This window comes from Chiroxiphia lanceolata, chromosome 23 (assembly GCF_009829145.1).
Source record: "Chiroxiphia lanceolata isolate bChiLan1 chromosome 23, bChiLan1.pri, whole genome shotgun sequence".
Lineage (NCBI taxonomy): Eukaryota > Metazoa > Chordata > Aves > Passeriformes > Pipridae > Chiroxiphia > Chiroxiphia lanceolata.
In genome coordinates, this window is record NC_045659.1 from 3500842 (window position 1) to 3524311 (window position 23470).

Consider the following 23470-nt stretch of genomic DNA (forward strand, 5'->3'; position numbering starts at 1 on the left):
TGGCTTGATATTATCCACACAAGGATATATTTTATTTAGATGCTGCAGAGAGAATAACAAAGACAGCGTGATCTTAAAATCTGTGTACAAAAAGAGACCACAGCAAGTTGAGACTGATGAAGAAACTCTAGAAGAGGATTTGAGACTTAAGATCCGGGGGGGAAAAAAACCAGACAGCCAAAGGTTTTTTGCAAAGCAACAGGGATGTTTCCAAGCCACTCAAGTGCTGCCTGTTTTAAAAGCCTTTACTTTGAGTCAAATTCCTCTGGTTTTATATTTTTATGAACTTTTGTTTGTTAAGTGTTATTTTAAATAGCTGGAGAGGTTGACAAAGCCTCAAACCCCAGGAGGTTTCTCGAAAGAACAAAAGCAGCCTTGTGGGTAACTTTAGAACAAATTATAAGACTGAGGATAAGTCAGGCCTCTATTCTGATGTGAAACTTAGATGGACAACAAAAGATATTTGAAGAGACAAGCTAACTAAAGAAAACAAACAGGAAATTAAGTCAGACACCTGCATGGTCTTTTTTAGTCGAAGAACTGACTTGTTCCACTCACTGAAATACTTTTGAGTGCCCAACTGCTGCAGCTTTGCCTCAGAATGCAGATTTTAAGCCCATAACAATTCAGTGGGAACTTTTAAGTGCACAGTTCCACCAAGTTCAGTCTCACCCAACAGTAAAACTGTAAAAATGAAATGCACCACTTATTAATAGAGTTTCCAAAGCAGAACAGATGAGTTTGGGTTGAGTTTCAGTGCAGAGATCACAGAACATCAGCGTGATGTTTGCAGTTGGACAGCTGGCAATTCTATCAGCTTCTTTTCCTGAGAAACAGCCCTTCTTGCTCCACTGATGGACTGGTTCAGGGACAAATTAAACTGCCTGATAATTCCTTGAAACTTGGTTTCTATCCTGCATTTGTCAAGGTCCAACTTCCACCTACCAGCTTCTAAAGACCCACATATTCACATTATTAGGTAACTGCTCTCAGAGGGCTCTGCAAAGACAGCAGGGACTGATCCTGGGCTCCATCAGGCAGGAGGAGGTTTAGCACAAACCATCCTGATTTTGGGCTCCAGGGCTCATTAAGAACCGAGGAATTTCCTTGACTCCATGAGTTTACTTCTCCCTCTTCTCAGGGAATCCATCCCAGCACCTTCCCTGGGTGACAGACCCAGAGTGTCTCTCACATCCTGGGGTCTGGACACTTTGGTGCTTGTCTAAAAATATTAATATAAAAGGAAAGCAGGTGAAACACGAGGTGCCAGACAGCACATCCTGCCAGAGCTCTGGGTGTCTGACAGGGAGCACAGCCTGGAGTCACTTCCCAGCCTCCCACAGTCCCCATTCCCTGAGCTAAACCCAGCTCAGCTGCCTTGTTTCACCAAGCTGAAATCAGCCTCGTGCCTGGGCTTTGCTGCAGGGACCTTTCCCCTGACCCAGACTAAGCAAAGGCTCTCCAGGCACCAGCTCCTAAACAAAGCTCCACATTCCAATTATTTACTCATCCCTTCCATCCTGAACCAGCCAGAGACAAGGAGGGTGGCTGGGGGGCTGCAGGGCCATCTGCCAGCCAGCCCTTCACCTGAGGCTACATGGCACCCTCCACAGAGCCAAAGCTCACATCCCTCAGCAGGTTCCCCAGCCTATTTTTGTCTGAACTCCTCCCTCAGCCTGAGAAATCCTGACTTCTCTATTCCAGCCAGCTCATCAGACCCACTGCAGTTCAGCACTTCGGGTTGATAAGCTCAGCCAGTGCCCATGCTTTTTATTTACACTCAGATATTGGCCATGAAACACGTTTTCTAATAAAATCTCAGTAAGCTCAAGTTCCCTCCCCTAGCTTGGTTCCCTTTTCCCCATGGCAAGCTGGGTACACCCCATCAAGGCTGTGGATGTGCTAAAAAGCATCCACACCTTTTCTTAATGCACACAGCACTTAAAATCCATGGGAAGACAGACTTGGATCACGCTGGGTTTGTAATTAAACAGTACCAGCAATACCAGCAAAACCTGACACGTTGTTCTTTCCCAACAACCTGAGAACAGCAGAAGCAGAACTTGACTTTGCAGACTTTTAAACAGACTTCCACCTTGCCCTTTGGAAAAGTCTAGGCCCACAGGTAATTTCCAAAATTGGCCTCATCAGTGGCTACTCACCCTCAGTGAAAAGACATGATGCCAAACACCCAGTGTTGCAGTATTACAGACTAGCAGAGGTACAACTGGATCCACTTTCCTCACAAATGCACATTGAAATGGAACCTCCAACTACTATAAAACAGATTCAAAGGGCTTATCTAATGCCTTCCTGAATAGAAGTAACTTTGAAGGCTCAGTGACAAGTTAAATTTATTTCTTCAAGTATCCAAATACATCATTTTCTGCCTAATATTCAGCCATAAATTCCCCACGTAACCCTGTGATTTCACATCCTGTCACTTGGGGGTTTTTTTCCACCTCCACCCAATGCTGGGCCCTTCTGGAGTGAAACCCTCACTCAGATCAACTGTTATCCCCTCTGATCCTGTAGTTCCCAGCTCCTTATTTCCATGTTTGCTCTCAGGCAGGAGAGTCTGACTCACACAGGCTGAATCTCAGCGAGAGAAATCAAACACTTCTTAGGGGTTACCCGAGAGTTTCCAAGGCATCTGTCAGAGCCTGATGCAACTGTGACATGAATAACTGTGGCAAAACCTATGGGCAGGAGGAGCTATGGATAAATGAGTGCATTATGTTTGCTGAGGGGAAAAAACTCGCTGAGGAAGTTTTGGGGTTTTTTTCCTACCCGATTGCTGTATTTTTGCCCTCAAACCAGCTCCTGTTAATAACTGGAAACAAGCTAACAGGCTAAGTGGGTATCCCAACCCTTTTTGTACCTGTTATTCTGTGACACATGCTCATTAAGAGCTGGCACTCAGTCCAGGACACAGCTTTAATGTGTGAATTTTGCACTGCCAATTAACGAGCCCATTGGCTCTGTGGGGAATGACAGGACTAGACACCCCTCATTTCCCTGTTCTGAGCCTGAATTCACCCTCCCAGGCTGCTCCCTGCCTTCCTCGAGCCCAGCAAGCTCAGCAAAAAGTTGCAGCAGCTTCCTAACACTGGAAATTGTTTGTTATTTTTGCTTAGTAAACAAGGGGGGGGGAAAAAACCCATCCAGTGGCTCCAGAGATGACAGCAGCTCATCAGCCCAGACTACAGCAGGGTCCATCTGGATCTCATTAGCATCTAGAAATAAACCCAATATCTGCCAGGCAGTGGGTCTTATTTGACATTTACACAGGATAAGCCAAATAGGATGTGCCCACTTGCAGGGTCCTGGTTGATCCTGAAGGATTTTTTGGGATGGTTGCAGGTACCAGGCTGACTGGGGAAGGCAGAACAGGGTATTTCTGAGCAAGATTCACAGTCTGGTTTGTGGTGAGGCCAATTCCCCTGATCATCCAGCTGCTCCTGGCATCCTGCAGGATACAAACTGCTGGTTCAAGGGGGGGGACATTGTCATGGGTTTGCTCAGAAATGTTTTATTCAAGCTGTTTATCCTCAAAAGAACATTCTCCTTTTAGATTAAATTATCTGGATTCTGTTTATTCTAAACACAGGAGACAGGACTCCAGCATTTCCTCTTCTAGGAAGTATGGCTGAGTGTACTTCCTACAAGATTTATAAAGAATTCAAGCAAGGACTTGTGTGGCTCCTTAAGACTTCAAACTCTTCCTCCCTAAATGCTGAAAGAGCTGGCTCTGTCAGAGCACAGTTACATCCCAGTGACATGGAATACAAATGCAAGCAGACAGCAGCTATAAGCTCCCTGCAAAGGGCAGGATGATAAAAAACATGATCAAACTATTGAGCAATACTCCACATTTGCTCTGAACACCATAAACCACGTTATATAATGAGATATTTCCCTTTTTACAGCTGGGGAAGCCCAGGCTCCCAAAGGACTCATAAAACCACCTCCTGGGATTAGAGTTGAGATGAGGCGAGTTAATGAGCACCAGAATTGAGTTTTAAGAGGGAAAATTTTCATTCCAGTAGACTACAAAGTCACCACTGGAACTACAAGCAAAGCCAGAGATTCTTATCTTGTCTCCTTAGCAACAATTCTGACTCTTTTGCTGTGAAGACCCTGCCATGGTTTAGATGCCATTTTCCATGCAGGAATTCTCCACCTGCAGCACCAGGGAAGTGTCTTGCTCAGTTTTCCAGAAGACCTGAAAGCCAGACCACGAGCAGAGCTGCCCTGCCCATCAGACCAACCTGTCTGAACATCCCCAGCCCAGCTCAGGACCCAAGCAAGTCTCATGTTCTGGTATCTTTAATCCCTCACAGCTGCCCAGGACATTCTCCCTGGCATCTGCTCTGAAAGTTCATATATTATGTACCACTCCTGCATCAGAGAGGGACAGGAGAATATGAACAGTGACTGCTATTTAAAGTGTCTGCAGGAATAACACTTATCTGCTACATGGAGTCTTCCCTGCCTGCCCAGGCTGAGCTGGGGATGGAGGGGGTTTATACATCATGCATAATAATCATTACCTGCTCAATTAGTGCTGTTAGAATGCATGGCTGGCACCAAGTGCTGCCCCTCGTGCTGCTCTCCACCAGCTCCCTCTGCTAGGGGAATTCTTCCTGGTTTATTTTTAATTCTGCATCATAATCAGGCCCTAATTTTATGCATATTGGCTCAGGATATTTTTTTTCTTATATCTTACATTGTCAGTCTGCTTGTCACATCCTTGCTGAAGGGGATTCCTCACTTGAAGTCCTTCTCTTGGTAGGGTAGGATGGCCTCTTTTGGCTGAGGATTATAGGCTCTGACAGTGCTGACACAGAAAAATAAAACCCCAGAATGATTTAAAGCCATGAGCAGGGTTGTTTCCTCCAGATCAGGGATATACAGCTCCTACTGCCCTTTCCTCTTATAACTCAAACCCAGCCTAAACCCAGCTACTTAAACCAGAGAGCAACCACAGCCCCTTTGACAGCCTCCCCCCACCCCACTCTCCTCACTTGCTGATAAGATTATCAAATTTATTTTCACTGTAATTTATGTTATTATCTATTTCATTACTGATTTTAATTATTCTATTAGAATTATTTAATATTTTACTATTTTTATTATAAATTTATTGTCATCAAAGTAACAAGGAGACCACACACTGTCTCTCCCCACCATGAACTAAAGCATTTATGGCCCAGGGTCACAGCAGAAGTGAGACTGAAGCTGGCACAATAAGACATAAAGGGATGAAGAGACTTGGATATACTCAAAAGAGAAGGACAACACAAACCTCCTAAATCCAGGGAATTAGATCACACTGCCAGGCAGATCCACACAGGAAGGGTGCTACAAAATTTCTTTTCAATAAAAGAGTGAGCTCAGCTCCAATTTGCTTCACACAGACGCTTTAGAGAAACAGAATTTATTTACTTTTTAGTGGGTTTTTTTCCCCTCCCTGCTTATACAAGATGATCATAAAAAAGTGAAGAAGCATTTAAATCAGCAGCAGGGCTGGAAAAGCAGTGCTAATCCCTCCTGGAATAAGTTCCTTGAAATTAATTTGCCTCCCATGGGCTGAAGCTGTTCTGGTGCCAGACTTGCTCTATCAGGTGCTTTCAGTGTGGAGAGATGTTCCACCCCACTGTGACACTGCCAGGACCTGGAGATTTACAGCAAACACCCCAAATCCCATAAAAAGCCCCAAAACCACCAGAGAAGTTGTGCACATAAGAGTTAAAAGAGCTCCAGCACACTCCAAGCATGTCTCATCAGCACAGAGGATGCCAGGAGCTATTGGAGCTGCTGTTTTTCTGGGTTTTCCATGCACAGGGCTGCAGAAAAGGAAATATTGAGAGGACAACCCCCAGGACAGGAACTAGGAAAGCTACAGCCAGGAGCAAAGCTGAGTTTGTCATGGGGGAGAGTCTCCAAATCTGCTCTGGGAGCAGGGAAGACAGGCAGGAGTGGCACTGGAAGGGGAGAGGTTCTTACATATGTCACATGCCATTGCAAAGTGATAAAAAGTATTTGCATTCAAAGGATTCTCCTCAGGGAAGGCAGCCTTTGTCAAGATAAAAGGACATTCCTCTGCCCAGCACAGCCTCCATGAAGTGATGGTAATACAGGATATGTGTTCCAGCTGTAGTAAATCACAGCAAAAAATTAGGCTTTTTATCCTTCACTTAATTTAACAGTCACTTAATATTCCTGAGCTGGGGTAGGACATGCCATACACCAGCATTATAATCTATAAAATCAAGCATGTGTCAGTTATCTGTGCATTGGCTTCTGGAAACAAAGAATGTCACAGTGAACAGTCCTCAGCAGTGCTCAGAAAACCACTAACAAGGGAGGAAAAATTAAATGTCAATATTGTCTAACTGGCTAGTTAAAATCATTCCACATGCATGAATAATCAGCTTTTCCTTCCCCCCCCCATCTTTTTGCTTAAAGGTGTTTCTAAGGAGGAGAGCAAATAAGGAAAGAATTAATCTGAGTACCTTCAGTCCCCAAGTTTTCTGCCTTCTCACTGCATGAATTTATGCTCTAGAATTACACAAATAAAAGTTAATCTGGTGCCTGGCTCATTTAGACAGGAGGAAAATCAAATTTAAGATGTTTTGGGTTGCTGTGCAAGCTTTTGAATCTGCAGAGCTGCAGGGAAAGGTGCAAAGAAGCAAAGGAACAGTCCTGGCCTCAGAGCACTTAAAATCCAAGAAAAGATCATCTACTTGGTGCAATAAGAGCCAGTTTATTCCATCCACGTCCTGGTTTTGTCTTTCCTCCTGTCTCCTGGTGCTTCACAGAGAAGGATGTGGAGAGGGGAAGGTACCTGATACACCCCAGACTCCACTGCATTCAGTGCCTTTTCCCAATGGGAATGTGGCCATTCCTGTCCCTCAGTGCCTTTTCCCAATGGGAATGTGGCCACTGCTGTCCCTCAGTGCCTTTTCCCAATGGGAATGTGGCCACTGCTGTCCCTCAGTGCCTTTTCCCAATGGGAATGTGCCCATTCTTGTCCCTCAGTGCCTTTTCCCAATGGGAATGTGGCCATTCCTGTCCCTCAGTGCCTTTTCCCAATGCCAGTGTGCCCACAGCTGTCCCTCAGTGCCTTTTCCCAATGGGAATGTGCCCATTCCTGTCCCTCAGTGCCTTTTCCCAATGGGAATGTGCCCACTGCTGTCCCTCAGTGCCTTTTCCCAATGGGAATGTGCCCACTGCTGTCCCTCAGTGCCTTTTCCCAATGCCAATGTGCCCACTGCTGTCCCTCAGTGCCTTTTCCCAATGGGAATGTGCCCATTCCTGTCCCTCAGTGCCTTTTCCCAATGCCAATGTGCCCATTGCTGTCCCTCAGTGCCTTTTCCCAATGGGAATGTGCCCACTGCTGTCCCTCAGTGCCTTTTCCCAATGGGAATGTGCCCATTGCTGTCCCTCAGTGCCTTTTCCCAATGGGAATGTGCCCATTGCTGTCCCTCAGTGCCTTTTCCTGATGAGAATGTGCCCACTGCTGTCCCACAATGGAAGCAACAGTGCCCAGGGCATTACTAAATGGGAAAAAGCTCAAGTAATTAGAGGAAAGAGTATTGTGTAATGCAGGATCGTTATCCTGGGAGCAGCAGAGTTCTGAGCTCCTCCTGTCCCAGGTCATGTTGGGTCTGAATTCACTGACAGCTGCAGAATTGTCCTTTTTTTTGGCTCCAGGGGCAGCCTCAGGCTAAATGGAAGGAGCTGACAAAGCCAGACAAGCTGGGATCCATTTGGCACTGAGAGTGACACCGATGGGAAGACTTTCCCCCCATTAAACCACAGGCTCTGGAATTCTGCAGCTCCATTTCTACAGTGATTTCAGAACCTTTTACAGCTCAGGAGGGAAAGGTTGTTACCTTGTGAGTGCTCAGAACAGCAGCTGAGGCACAAAGCAGCAGAAAGCATTTTCAAGTGCATCCCCAAAACTTGGAGTGGTTAAAGGACCCCTCACAGCACAGAGCTGGTGTGACCAAATCGTGTGTCCTTAACACTCACATCCTCCAAAGTACCAATCCTTGAAATGGAGACACTCTAAGCTAACAAGCACTTAAAAATGGGGCCTGAATTGCTAAATCACTGAGTCACTGGCCAAATCAAGGCTGGAATCCAGACATCCTGAATGCCTCTTTGACCAGAAGACACAACTGTTTAAAAATCCCCTTTGAAAAGAAATAATAAATTTAAAAAAAAAAATCCCAGCATTTGTCAACACAAAAGCTATGCTTTGTCTGGTTAAAATTCCCTTTGTCTCCAAGCAAGAGCTTGAAACAATGGAAGGGAAGAGAGGTTTTGCCCACAGCACAGACCACATGAGGACTAGACAAAGCTGCACTGTGGAAACATCCATCCCTTGGTGTGGGCTCAGTCAAACAGCTCCTCCTGTGAGATGCTGGTGCTCCTGGGGACCAGCACTGAGCTCTCCCAAAGTGCCACCTCAGTGACACTCTGGGATGGAAGCCTGCAATGGAATCCACCTGCTGCAGGCACCAAAACACAAAATGCCAGGAGAGCAGCAGAGCTGAAGGCCAGGAACACCTTGAAGGTCTCAGAACAAGCCCACTGCCAAACTGCTCATCTGGAACTGAGCTCCTGAGCTTCCCTGACAAATGTTCGTGCTCAGGTGACAAACACCCAGTGTTTGCCATGTCACAGCAGCATTGATTCCACAAGGACACATCAGATTTCCCTCACAGGAAGGGATGGAGCTGGCACAGGTGGCTCCCAGTGGCATCCGACCCCTGGCACACCAGAAAAAACACACAGAAGGAACACTACCAGCACTTTAGGAACTGCAACAGGGGGTTTATGGCAGTAAGAAGCAATCACTAGAACTTCATTCCCACTTTAAAAGTAGATTAATGATAAGTATCATTCCCACTTTAGAGGTGGAGCACCCTCAGTCACCACACAAAGCTGAATTTCATTTGATGTTTCTTTTGGAATCTATTTAGCATTGCAAATTAACTCAGGTTCTTAAACATCTGGCCCCAAACACCAGACCAGGTTTGCTGCTCATCTTGAAGTACAGTATCCAAGAGTGTCCCCAGGGTTTGCAGAGCCCTGCTCTCAGTGGGGCCCTGAACCACCATAAAGCAAATAAAGCACGCAGTCACCAACAACCCCTCACTCAGAAGGTCCAGCTCCCCTCACAGCCCAGTGAAACAGTTCACTAAGTGTGACTGAAAGCTCTCACACCATTTTAAGACTGGTTTCATGCTCCAGGAATTTCAAGTAATGCTACCAGAGACATCTGAAAATGAGGTGGTGCCCCAGCTTCCATTGGCAATCGTGTGCTGCTTCATTTTTTTATTTTTTTTTTTGGAAGCACCCAGCAGCTCAGGTTCATCTGGGCAAAACACACTGCACCAAACCCTGTATTCCATGTCCCTGGTTTCCCATTTTTGAGCACACTAAGCTGTTGGCTTTCCACGAGCAGCACTTCTGCCTGCTCATGTCTTACAAGACCCAGAGAGCATTTAGCAGACATGCACTGCAGCCTCATGCTGCTGCTCTGAAATGAGTGCTAGTGCCAGTTAATGTCTGGGGAAAATGAAGCAATTTCCTTAATATTACTCAACAAGGCAGGATCAGCAGCAGGATTTTCCCAACACCAGCCTCGAGTCTCACTCCAGCAGATTTAGTCTGGAATTACCCCACCACAGCAGACTTCCAAATCTGGCTCTGGGTACCTTTTTTTTCCTGCAGAGCTTTGATAAATTGTCCTTTGTTCAGGAAAAAAAAAAAAAAAGGGGGGGGGGGGGAAAGAAAAAAGCCCTGATGTTGGAGAACATGGCTCCTTTTTTCCTCTTGTCCCTGGAATTGTGATTGGAAATAATTGGAAGTGTCACTGGAAGTAATCAGAAGTGACAGTCCCTGGGCTACAAGGCTTTTGCTTCAAGTCTAACGATCCCCCCGCAAAACAAAACCTAAATTTAAACAATGAAGTCATAAAGTGATTTGCCTTCAAGGTTGAAAACCCTGCAATATTTTTTTTTTTTTAACAAAAAAAAAAAAAAGTGCTGGCTCTGGTTTAGTTCAATATTCAAAGCTTGCTGTGTTATATTAAAGACAACCCCCTGCACATACAAAGACACCCCAGGATTTCCTGGCTCTCTGCAGCCCTACAGGACAGAAAAAAGTCCACAATGATATTACACATTGCCATGGCCTTTAAAATTTTATCAGTCCTTTAGGGAAAGACATAGATTGAGCAGTCTGAGCTATGAGACTCAGCCAGCACACATCTCAAATATTCCAAATACTGGAAAACCACCTGATTCCAATATTTTTTGATGAAGCACAAAGGGAATGGAATGGAATTTCTCTTTTTTCATGCTCCCATTCTGAAAAGGCCTCTCCCTTTGTACTTAATACCATCCAGACACTTAGGGAAACAGTCTCTGCTCCAAAGACCTTACAGCCAAAATAGACTCCACAGGTATATGCTGGATAGAAAAACTAGATTTTTCTTTTTCATATGCAGCACAAAGTAACTCAGACTCAGCACACACAGCCCAGAGTTTCCTTCCTGTGAGGTTTTTCTGGTAACACAGCAGCCCTTCACACCAGGAGTGGAGTTTCTCAGCACGTTGGCACTGAAAATCCATTAATACTTGAGCAAGTATCTTATTAGAAAATAAGGATAAGTCCCTCCAGCTCGACCAGATGTAGCTGTTTGTCAGTGATCTGCCCATCACTATTTCCACCCACATTTGAGGCTGTATCAGGAGGAAAATGGCTTTGAATCAGAGCTGCAAAGGTTTTAGGGAGCAACTGCTGCATCACCTTTAGGCTGTGTGCACCCACCTCATCTTGGCTTCCTCCTGCTAGATGGGCTTTAAATATTCTCTACCCAGTATGGCCCTGCTGGACTGAATTACCCAGAGCTTTATCCAAGTGTGACCCTTCCCAGGGAGCTGCAAAGCCAGCCTGGCCATGGTCATCCCTTGCCTCTAACCCTGCACGCTCCAGTTCAGAAGCCTTTCCAGGAGAGCAGCCTCCCCCCTGCCAGGGCATGTTACCAACACAGCAGGATCTGCACTGACCTTTTCCTTCCAAAGGCAATGAAACTGCAGGCACTAAGCTGAACTCCAACCTTTCCACCCAGTCACACACACACACACCAAAGGCTTCAGACTCGCTCTCCAGCCCCAAAAGTGGAGTGGCAGCTCCAGGGGAGGAGGGACAGGCTCAAAGAGGGCTGTGATGCCCATTGATTGCTGTAGGACAGCAAATGTGACGCCCTCAGTCTGGGTCTGCCCCATGAGGGAAAGGGCTGAGTTACAACATTTGCCTTTGGGAGCTGCCAAAATGCTTTTCTGGAGGTGAAGGAGCAGCTGAGGACAGGATTTGTTTCATCCCATGCACCACCTTTGATGCATCTTACACTCAGTCCTCTTTGCAACCTGTTGCAAAGGAAACTCAGAGCTGTTGAATAAGTGAAGAATAAACCAAATACCAAAGAGTGGCTGAGGAAAGTCTGGCCATGGTGCTTTGCTGAGCAGGGCAGTGCCCATCCCTCCTCACATTGCCCAGCTGCTTTTCCTAGGACTGAGACATTTCTGGGAAGAAGGACCAGCCTGATTCTGTGTTGCTAACCCAGCCTAGAGCTCCCAGTTTGTGTTACATGCACCTTCGCTGGGTTCTGTCTGGGGAAATGCATATTTTGGGCAAGGTTTGAACCCCTGGCTGGCAGAGGTGGGCAGTGATTCCACCCAGCACTGAAGGGAGAAGCAGGAAGTTCACCCTCACTTCTGTTGACTTTCCACCATCACTTCACACATTTTCCATTGTTGGTGCTTCCTGCATCCTCCACCTTCCCGTCATCTGAGTATCTATTCCCAGACCTCACCCTTGACTTTTTGCTGGGCAAACCAACCATTTCTAAAAACAGATGAAGAAACAGCTTGGGGGGGGCAATAAAAAAAAAAAAAAAAGACAACAAAAAAAAAGAGAGCCCCATTCATCTTTTCCACAGGACACCACCAAATTCCCTCTGCAGCCAGAGCAGCCCCCTCTTAACACATTAGTGCACAAGATATTCACAATATTGTGTGTGCACCTCAGCCAAGCCTTCCCTCAGGTGTGTTAAATAACTACATCACACAAAACACAAACGCTGAAGTAGAAGGAGTTAGAAATAAAAGGAATAATTTGACTAAAGCTGGGGGGGAGAGGCACAAAAAGCAGCTTTTAGCAGCCCATTTTCTTGCTGCTTTACACACTCCCAGTCATTTAGCCCAGTGTAGCAAAGACTCAGACACAGAAGATGTTCCAAACGCACTCGAGACTCTCAGAGTGACTGTTCACATTTCTTTTCCAACCCCAACCTGCTCAGTTCCCTGCAAAGCCCCGGCTTCGCCTGGAGGAAAACAGGGGGCGTTCGTTGTGATCCCGAGGATAAAACCCCGGGATATCCCCGAGCCGGCTGTGCAGTGGCATTCCTGGGAAGCTTGTGCTGCTCTTGCACAAAGTGTCCTCCTGAAGTGGCCCAGAGCACCCCCCAAAACAGACCCACGAGGCAAAACATCACTTGTTTTCTGCGGGAAGTTCAGAAAAGTTGCCCTCCCCCGAACTATTTCCCACAAAATAAACTCATCTTCCCAATTCCAGCTCCATTTTGGCATCCTGCTTTTCCTCACTCTGGCAGGTTATTTTTTTTTTTCCCCCCTCCTCCTCTTCTTCTTCCACGGGGTAAAATGGAAAAAGCGGAAAGGATAAAAATAACCCCCCAAAATAAACTTTTTCCAACGTTAAAAATCCAAACTATTCCATATAAAACAAAGCACTACTGGAGCAAAACAGAGCATTTTTCATTGAGTGTCTTGACAGAAGATATTTGATGCAAACCACCCCTGGCTTTAGAAGAATTTGAGTGTCTCACAAGGATTGTTAACCCTGATATTGTGCCAGGGAACAACTCAATTGTGTCTGTCTCCTTTGAATCCCCCCAAATGGACATATTGCTTCCCTTAATTCCTTTCCTTAGGTATTCCCAGAGCAGTGTTACAATAAACAGCTTTTTGCCCTGTCTTAGAATTAAATTCACACTGTTGTAACTGGCTGAATCTTGAATAAAGTTGATGTTTTGTTGACTGGGTTTTTTTGGATTTTATGTCATAAACTTTCACCAATTATCACCTACATGATGCTGCCCTTGTGAAAAGCTTTTTGAGCTAAATACAACATGAAGTTACCTGCAGTCCTTCAGAATCCAATGACACAAAGAGGACATGAAACTCCAAAAAAACCCAGCAACAAAACCCTTTTCACAGCACAAATATTTTGGTTTTGTGCTCCACTCCTGAGCCAAGGCTTTGTTTTGGCAAAGTGCTGTAAAAACACAGGGCAAAACCCTTGTCCCACCAAGCTTCTAAGTACACCAGGAAACAAGGTGAAAGGCAGGAGAAGGAGCCAGGGAAAACTAGAAAATAGCAAGTGTATTAAATGCTGTTATCACTGATAAATGGGGCAAACCCCTTGCCCCACCAAGCTTTTAAGTACACCAGGAAACAAATAGTCAAAGGCAAAATAAGGGGCCAGAGAAAACTAGAAAATAGCAAGTATATTATATACTATTCTACATATACACTCTACTATATATTATATATTAGTTACCACTGAGAAATTTTGAAAATACCTGGAAAATCAGCAGAAATAAAGATCCCATAAAGTTTTGTTTTAAGCAACCTGAAAACTGTCTGTCTTTTACTACTTCCAGACAGAGCATGCCATTAGAAAATTCCCCTCACTGAGAGCAGGAGTGGTTTGGTTTTTTTTTTAGAAAAGCTCAATATTGCAGTGTTTCTTGGCTCTGCTGGGGCACAGGACCACAAGGATTTAGGGAGAGGGATCTCAGGGTCAGCCAACCCTTACCACCAATGTGAGGGTTCACTGCCAACAGCAGGACACCAGAAAACTGGGTGATGGGTTTGGTCCCGGGGACCTCACTGAGAGCAGGAGTGTGGGGGGTTTTTTGTAAAAAAACCCCAACATTGCAGCATTTCTTGGCTTTGCTGAGGCACAGCACTGTGAGGATTTGGGGAGAGGGATCCCAAGGAGATGTGACAGGCACACTGTCTCCTGGAAGAGGAGAGAAGGCAGACTCCTCCAGCAGAGCACAGCCCCGGGCTGACCTGCCGAGCCGCTCCCGGATCCGAGCGGATCCTCCAGCTCCAGGTCTGGTGGATACCTGGGCTGTCAGAGCAGATTCCTCACTCCAGCAGGCACTGGGAGGGATCTGCACATTGACCTTTCTCTCAGTGCAGTGAGATAATCTGAGTGTGGGGGCTCAGTGCAGCCCCCGGGCAGGGCTCAGACACTCCCAACCTCGGGGCTCAGTTCCATCTCTACACCAGGGATTCCTGCTCCTCCAGCTGCTCCCACCCCAGTAACACCAGGATAACCCCCCCAGTTCAGCACATCTGGCTCAGCCAACCCTTACCACCACTGTGAGGGTTCACTGCCAACAGCAGGACACCAGAAAACTGGGTGATGGGTTTGGTCCCGGGGACCTCACTGAGAGCAGGAGTGTGGGGTTTTTTGTTAAAAATCCCCAACATTGCAGCGTTTCTTGGCTTTGCTGGGGCATAGCACTGCAAGGATTTGGGGAAAGGGAGATGTGACAGGGCACACTGCAGGAGAAGACCAGTCTAACCCCCCAGTTCAGCACATCTGGGTCAGACAACCCTCACACACACTGGGGTGAGCGACCCTCAACACCACTGTGAAGGTTCACTGCCAACAGCAGGACACCAGAAAGCTGGAGGACTGATTTAGTTTGGCACATCTGCTGCTCTGAATCCTAAATCAATGGGTTTCTGGAGGGCAGAGCACACACACCAGCCAGCAAGTGAAGGAAAAGCACAAACCCAGTGTCAAAACCATCATCAAAACCATCACCCACCTTTGATTACAAAAATCAGCTTTTTACTTGAATGGAAGGCTCATTAAAAATATGCATGACGGAATTGAAGGGGGTGAAAGAAAGCAGAGCAGATTTCCCACCCCTGAAAATTTAAAGCAATTCAGTAAAACTTTTAAATGAAAGCATTTGTCACTTTTTTCTTTTTTACACAACATTCTATTATGAAGTTTTTCCACTCAGAAGTTAAGAACCACAGTTATTTCCCTCAGAAATTTCCATTTTGATGTTCAAAAATCAAATCAATTTTGATTTGCAGTGGTGTCTGAAACAATTTTGACCCGGGATGAGAATCAGAGGTCACACACAAGTAACACACATAATAACATGCACCACCTTCCCCTCCTGCCTCATTCCCCCCAGCCTTTACTGGCAAAGTGAGCATCTTGTCAACACTTAGAAGAGTCTTTAATCTTGTCTTGTTTTAAAAGTCTCCTTCAAACAAATTGCCTCCTGTTTCCTGTCTCCCCACACGTGCCCCAGAGAGGTAAACAGTGTAAAGGAGTGTATATATTAGCCATGCTCTTGGTATGTTTAATAATGAAACCCCAAACCAGGCAACCCTCCTTTCAAGGCTCCTCTAAAAACTTTTTTTCCCACTCCAGCCTTTCACTTTTATGGATTTTCTGCAGCTAAAAAGGTATAGAAGTGCCAATGGTGACTTTGGTTTTTGGTGCTGATAGACTTTCTCTAGCCAGGAAATGAGTTTCCCCAGCCTCCTTGTACTCAGGGTGATCCAGGAACAGGGAACCACTGTGCTTCCCTCCTTTTCCCTGGAGCATGCTTCTGATGTTGGGGAATGAAGCTGCACACAGGGCACAAAGACCAAGTCACCTGTTGACGAGGCAGGTAAAGCAGAGGAAAGAAAAGGACAATTCAATGACCAGTGTAGGACCAGGAAACATAATATTTCAGGTTTTGCTGCATCCAGTGCTTGGACAACTCCCACAGAGAGGCTGAGAAACCTGACTGAGGTGAGGCCTTTTATTCTGCACCTCTGTGTTCCTGCCGTGGGGGAGATGCTCAGATGGCAAAGATAAAAGATAAAATGATAAAGCCCATCTAGATAAAATGATAAAGCCCATCTAGATAAAGTGATAAAGCCCATCTAGATAAAGTGATAAAGCCCATCTAGATAAAGTGATAAAGCCCATCTAGATAAAGTGATAAAGCCCATCTAGATAAAGTGATAAAGCCCATCTAGATAAAGTGATAAAGCCCATCTAGATAAAGTGATAAAGCCCATCTAGATAAAGTGATAAAGCCCATCTAGATAAAGTGATAAAGCCCATCTAGATAAAGTGATAAAGCCCATCGTGTTTCATAAATAAAAGCAGCAAAGGTAAGTTGTCATTACATCACAGCCAAACCCACCCCTTTCCTGTGGCAGCAGTTTATTCCCTTTGCTCCAAGCATTCAATGTGTGGGAATATTCAGCAGCTGAACAGGATCAGAGACTGCAGTTCTCCACCAGCAACCTGCCCTTCTGCCTCCCTGATTTCCACAGATCCACTTTCCTGAGCAGCCCAGACACCTCTGGCAGAAGCTCAGCTGTCCCTAAACTTGCTGTCTCACCTCCTGGGGTGTTCTTTAAATGCCCTCCCCACCACAGGGACACACAGCTGGCCAAAGCAGATGTGCAGGGGGGACAAACTGCTCCCTGAAGGTTCTCCAGCATGTCCAAGTCCCATTCCTACAGACAAAACCTTTGCTGACAGCAATCTCTAGAGCAAACGGCTTTTTTACAATTTATTCGGCAGCTCCACAAATTTTATTGTGTTTCAGATGGCTAAAAAAAAAAAAAAATTAAAATCTCTCTGGTCCACATTCCACACCTGAGACTGAAGGGACTGGGCTGTCCCTGAACCATTTCATTCTGGCTGCTCAAAACCCCTGTTCTGCCCGTGCCCAGCCACAGAAATGCAGCATCCTGTGGGGCTCAGCTCCTCCCAGGGAACCAAGGACCAGCCCACTTTTCCACACCTGTATCCAGGTGCCCGGGGAGACGCGGAATTCCCGGTCTTTGCCCGGGGAAGGGCAGAGGTGGGAGCTGAGGGGCTGTCAGCAGGGTGTGGGGAGCAGAGCAGAGACAGGGGCTCACTCCTCACACCCCAGAGGGGCACAAACCCAGGCTGCTCCCGAGCCAGACCGGGAGATAAACCCCCCTCCCAGACCTCGGCTCTGCCAACTCTCCACAGGCTGCAGCTTTAACAGGCAGCTCTTCTCCTTTCCCTCTCCTCTAAGGTCTCCTGTCCATTTTCCACTCCTCTCCTACTCAATCAGCCTCCACCTCTTTCCCTTCTTTCAGCAGCCTCTCTCTCTTCCCTTCCCTTTCCCCTTCACGTCCCTTCTCCCATCCTTTTCTCCCCCAACTCCTCCCTCTTGCACTTCAACCCATCTGTTTCCAATCTTAACCATCCATTGGAAACAATAACCCCTTTTTATTTAAAAAAAAAAAAGAAAGAACCCCCGAAAGCTGAGTGCCCAAGCAAATCAAAACAGTCACACAAATTTGACACTGCGCCTGAAACAAAGACATTTTGTTCACCTTTTTCTGCCAGAGAGGCTCAAGCCCCTCATTAGTTTATGGGTGAAAAGCAAAAACAAGAGACACACGTTCCCAAATGAGTCCACTTAACTACCAATTTTAAAATTAATCCGGATATTAAGAGATCTCTGGTGATCAACCTGCTAATAAAGCGACGAGGAAAGCATCAGAACCCAAACGCCGCTGAAATTACAGTTTTCCATGAAAGTTTTTGCCTCACAAACCCCTCTCTCCACCTCACCAGGAACGAATTTCACTCGCACAGAGGAGCCCCGTGGAAGTTGGATTAAAAAAAAAACTAAACAAAACCTACCTAAGAAGAGGATTGGAAGTGCAGACATTCCGTCTCCAAGCAAGAGGGACTTTTCCTCCCTTTTTTCTTCCTCCCTTTCTCCCAGGAACAGCAGGCAGACCTGCACAGGATTCAAAGGAACGCCTCTGGAATGCACTGAGTGTAATTGCATCCATGTGCCAGAAAAATAACCAACTTCACTCTTTCTCCCCTCCTGCTATCCATCCCCTTGTCCATATTCCATCCGGACCCGGGCAGAGCTTTCAGGGCTCTGCAGCTGCTGGTTGAGGCCCGGGGAGTTTGGGGAGGAGAAGAGGCAGAGGCAGGGCAGGGACTTCACATCCACGGCAGCACAGAACAGTTTGGCTCGTGTGGAAAGGAGAGAAAAAACACTGTGCTCAATGTTCACCACATGGCTGCCTCCCCCAAGAGCCCCTCCCTGCCATCAGCTGGGATTAATAGCCAAGACCAGTCATGTGGGTGAGGTGCAGCTCGTTTCCAGCAGCAAAATATATGTTTGGTTTTTTTTTTTTCCTTGAAGGAGAAGCCCCAGTGTTAAAACAGTTAAGTTTGGAGGCAGTAAAAATCCAGCCTGGAAAAAAGAAATAAAAAAAAAAGAAAAATCAGATTCGTCACTCAAGGGTTAGAAAGACACTCTTGGAAGAATCACACACACTCCTCGGATCATAAACACACAGATACATTAGCTTTGTTCTCTTTCCTAGATAACAAATTGCAGGATTAAAGCTTTTAGCCTTGCTGGAAATACTTGCTCTGTGGTTTTCTTTTGGAGTTTCTAGGAGAGAAGAAAAAAAATCCTAAAAAGGGATTTAATTTTACACTGATGAGCGAAAAGCCAAATCAAGCACTAATTGGTTGTCTACATTTAATGGGTGCAACTCATAACTCACTCCCAAAGGGCATTTTTTAGGCAGCCTGAGAGTCCTTGACAGCCCATCTTCAGCTTCACCCCAGTGCAGTCACAAAGGGGGGCAAGTTTTAAAAAATCACCTCAGAAATTCCTTTCCCTCGTACACAGGGGGTGGCAAATCAAACACCTTTACCCATCGTGGTGCCAAAGGGAAGCTCTGGAATACAGGACAAAAATTCTTCCCTTTAGGAGCAGTTATGAAAGTGTTTCTAAACCCTAAGAGAAAGAGCTGCCAGACTGTGCTTTCGGATATCAGACTCCAGTTTCAAGGTCTCTCTCCCCCTCTGTGTAACCCCACCTACACAGAATTCCTACAGACTTCACCAGAAAATCAGGGATTGATGTTCTTTCTCTCTCCAGGGATGAAAATAAACCCTGTGCAGAGCCAGGAACTGGACTCAATGATCTTTGTGGTCCCCTGCAACTCAGAATATTCTGCTTTTTTACAAAACACAGCAATTTTTATGAAGTCCTTAATGAGGGGCACAACACTTGGAAGCTCCATAGGAATTTAGCACCTTACCTGTTCAGGACAGAGCTTTGCAAGCACTTACAGAAAGACAACAAACACTGCACAAAGATCAAACCTCAGATTCCAACTGATACCAAAGACAATAACTTGGATAAAAGTCACCCTTCTGCATCCAGTTTCATTAAAGTTTTATTTGCCCCTCCCAGGCTCAGATGGGAACAAGAGCAGCATTTGGCTCCTCCTCTCCAGAACAGCTGTTCTCTCTTAAAACACGATGTTTTAAGCAGCAAATTCAAGGAGCTTTTTAGTTGTTCACCCTACTAAATCTTAGTTGTTAAGCAGCAAATTTAAGGAGCTTTTTAGCTGTTGGTTTCCCCCTCAAATACATTTACTGACACTACGAGTGCTGAGCCTCTCTGAAGTGAGATTTTTTTTTCACCCAACATGGATGAGTGATACAGAATCGGTCATTATTAGAGAATGGAACAGTTCCCACAGAGCAGCTCCACTAATCCATATTTTAAGAGCAGATTCCCTCAGAACTTTTCCCCCCACACTCTTGGTCAAACCTGCTGCTGGTTTCCCAGCTGTGGGAGGCTCTGCAGACCCCATGGATTTGCAGTGCAGGACATGGATCAGTGGAGATCCATGGCTTGGATCCCTCCCCCAGCCCTCCAGGAGCCAAGCAGGCACCAAGCCTGTCTCCCTGCATTGGGAGCCTGACAGAAGATGTCCCAAGCCCTGCTGCAAAATTCCCAGCACCCTGCTCAGCTTTAACAGAATCAATGCATCAGGAACTGGGAGGGGTAGAGGTGTTGTCACCCTCCAGTTGTCACCCTCCATGGGAATTCCAGGAGCTGGGATGCACAGGGATAAGGAAGAAGAGGGTGGAGGATGGAAGAGGAGGCTACACATGCAAAAATCTCCTCTCCATCATCTCAGACAAGTCATTCCACAGCCCTCACTTCACCTCCAGCCCCTTCAGGAAGCTCCTCAGAGCTATGGGGGGCACGGGGGGTTCTCCCTTGGGCTTTTGGGTGTGGCAGGGGCACCTCACTGCTTTGGGTGACAGTTCCCAGGCAGGAAAACAGGGACACCCCAGCACATCCTCTCCAGGCCTTTTGCTGGGGTGTTTGGGGCAACAGCTCCTCTCCACAGCATATCATTTTTTCAGAAGGGGTAAACTCTTCCCCATGGGTTTGGGAACACTGTCTGCCCAAGCATGGGAGGTGCATCAGGCACTTCTCAGCAGGGAGAGCACTGAAACAGCAGCTGAGGCTTCAGATGTTCAACATTAAATAAAAACATTCCATAAAAACCCTTTATAAATTGAGTTTTTCAGGGTTCCTGCACTGGTCCTGGCAGACCCCAAGCCTGGAGTAGGTTCAAACTACAACTCCTGTACTCAAACACCTGTAAAAACCCTCATGGGCCACAGAGCAACCACTGGATGATAAATCCTTCCAGAAAACACACTCTTTTAAACCTTAAAACTTAATAAACCCACCATCCCAAGAGCCTGCCCAGCACCCAGTGGCTTGTTCTTGTACCTCAGCTGGTAGAAGCACATAGAGGGACTTTTTATCTAATTTCTACTGGGTTTTTTTTGCATATCAGGTTATTCCTTTCACCTCCCTCCTCCTCCTGGAGCTGGAGCTGTCCCCCAGTGCTGCAAACCCACTCCCCACCACCCAAAACACATCCAGAAGCTCTGTTTTGTTCCAGAACTGTTATGACCCAGCAGGAACACAGCCCTGTGCTGGCTCTTTATTAATCCTGTTCTCCAGGACTCCCTACATAAACTCATCTCACACAGTTCAAGTGATTTAAGCAGCTTATTGATATAGTAAGTAGAAAAAACACAGTTCATGCCTCAGGAGGGCTCAAGGAGGACTTTGAATTAGGAATCTCTTGAGCAAAACCACTTGCTGTTCTGTTTTTGGATTTATAGCTGAGAGAGGGGCACAAAAATACAAGGGGAAAAACAAAACCAACACAAATAAACCAGTCTCTCAACAAAAAAACGTGCAGTAAAGAGTGTTAGGGTAGAAAATCAGCCCCTTCCCATGGATTTCTTTTCACCATAAGCCACTGGAGGAAAGGCTGCTTTATTCTGTATTGGGACCCAGGCACTGCCTTGTAAAGCAGTTGTTGTTTGAGGAGCTCTCCTCTCTCAAGAAGGCTTCAATAATTGATCATAAAAGCACTATTAGTCATTTAGGATCACTAAAAAAATCTCACTTCAGAGAGGCTCAGCACTTGTAATGTCAGTAAATGTATTTGAGGAGGAAACCAACAACTAAAAAGCTCCTTAAAACTTCAGTCCACGTAGCTCTTTACTCCAGCATTTATTTTTATTTGTTTTATGGGAAAACACCTTTGCTGCTGCTTTTTTCTATAGCTTTATTTCCTATGTGAGCCTATAACTCAACTCAGGACATTAAATATAAACAGATCCTCGTACACAGCAACAGAATTTTTAATCCAGCAACTTTATGCTGATGCTACAAAAACAAAGAACTGAGCACAAGCTACTTACAATATATTATTGATTTTACGCCAGAAGGGAAACCAGGTCAAAACCTATAAGGTTTAATTTCCATTACTATAAAAAAGTTTAAATATTTTTACAATACAAGGCCTTTGTTTTTAAATAAATCTCTAACAGAAAACTCCTGAGAAAAAAAAACAAAACAACTATTTTAAAAAAAAAGCACAAAGACACTATACCCAAACAGTAATATCTTTTTACCTTCAGAATTCAGGGCTCTCCTAACAGCAAAAACATACAATCAGGACCCAAAGAGCCCCAAATGCTGAGTTTTATCCTGTTCCCTCAGAAAAACCTGCCAATGAAACTCCGTGCTTTGATTTCCCAGCTGTGAGATTGGAAAATTGGCAAATAAAGCTTTTCTGTGGCTCCCAGGTGGGAAGAATTAGAGAGATCACTGGGACACAGGTGGGCAGTATCTGGGATTAAAGAGGGAAGGTCAGAACACAACTTCAAAAGCAGGGCAGAAGCCAGGGCTGGTTTTTTAGGTGGCAAAGTTATGGTAGAAAACAGCAGGAAAAAAACTAATGGCTTGTAGTTTAAAAGGTTTTAATTTTTTGTTAATTTTATTTTTTTAACGTTAGTGTGATTTTAATGATAATGATTGAAAATGTGGCAGGAAAAACTGAATAAACTGGCTGGGAAGAAGAGCTTCAGTAAAGAAAGAAGTATTTATGCGAAAATTATGGCTGGGAAAGTGACTGTTTGCTGCTTTTGCTGTAAGGTAAGCAAAAACCTTGGAGTTTTTAATGCTTCTGAATAACTTTATTTTAAAACAAGTATGGTTTTTATGCACTTTTATGAAGGGTTTGAGCATGTGAAGTTAATTTTATCACAAATGAAATACAGGAAAATATAGAGATATGCTGGAGGAGGACTGAGTGAGTTTGCTTAGGAATTACTAAACCTGACCTTAAGGAGGTTTGGGTGTTTGTGGGGTTTTTATTTTAAGTGTCTGTTACCTCTGAACATCAATAGTTTAGTTCTGGTGGTGCTTCTTGTCTTGGTGTGGATTTCTTTTAGAGAAGCTTTGAGGCTTTTGAGGCTCTTAATGCAGGAATAATGCTGAATGTAAATTATTAAATATAGCTTAGTATTGAATTAATTGAATATCTTAACGTCAAATGTAAATTGAACTTTTAAAATTACTTTTCCCAGCACGTAGTTGTTCCTCTGAGTTAGGAATGGCTTAATAATTTAGGAATGGCTTAGTAACTTGGCATGTGGGAGTTGGAGATGCCCTCAAGCCTTGCTGCTGGCCCTGTCACTGACCTGTTTTGTGAAACTCAGCACTTTTTCCTCCTCAATTTTTCTTCTCTCCTCCTTTTACACAGCACAGTCATTGTTAATGCAGCAGCTATGAGGATAAAATCTATTTTAAAACTCCTCACAGCTCACTTTTATATTGAAATATCTGCGCCCTCAAGTGCAGCAGAGGTAAAAAGGTTCATCCTGAGCACTGTCTCTATAGAAACTTATTTCTTTAAAAAAAAAACCCCTCCAAGTTTAGTAAAGTCTGACCTGCAGAAAAACTTAAGGAGATTTTTCTTTTTTACCCCAAAAGCAAATATTTAAGCCTTTTGAAATGAAATGTTGGAGGTGAAAGGTGAATGTCATGTTTGACTTTTCTGTTCTCCCACTTAAATATTTTGGTATTTTAAATGTAAATATTAGTGTTGCTTGTGCACAAATTCAGAATGATGTGCTC

General features: G+C 45.1%; 1 protein-coding gene across 1 annotated transcript in view; it reads right to left on the reverse strand.

Annotated features, from left to right (window-relative positions):
- The window catches only part of CLMP (CXADR like membrane protein), a 43312-nt gene extending 25152 nt beyond the window's left edge, over positions 1-18160 (reverse strand). The window contains exon 1 of the mRNA XM_032709752.1: positions 17830-18160. Coding sequence (XP_032565643.1) covers positions 17830-17980 — 151 coding nt within the window. The 5' untranslated portion in view covers positions 17981-18160. The remainder of the gene's footprint in view (positions 1-17829) is intronic.
- Between the last annotated feature and the right edge of the window lie 5310 nt (positions 18161-23470).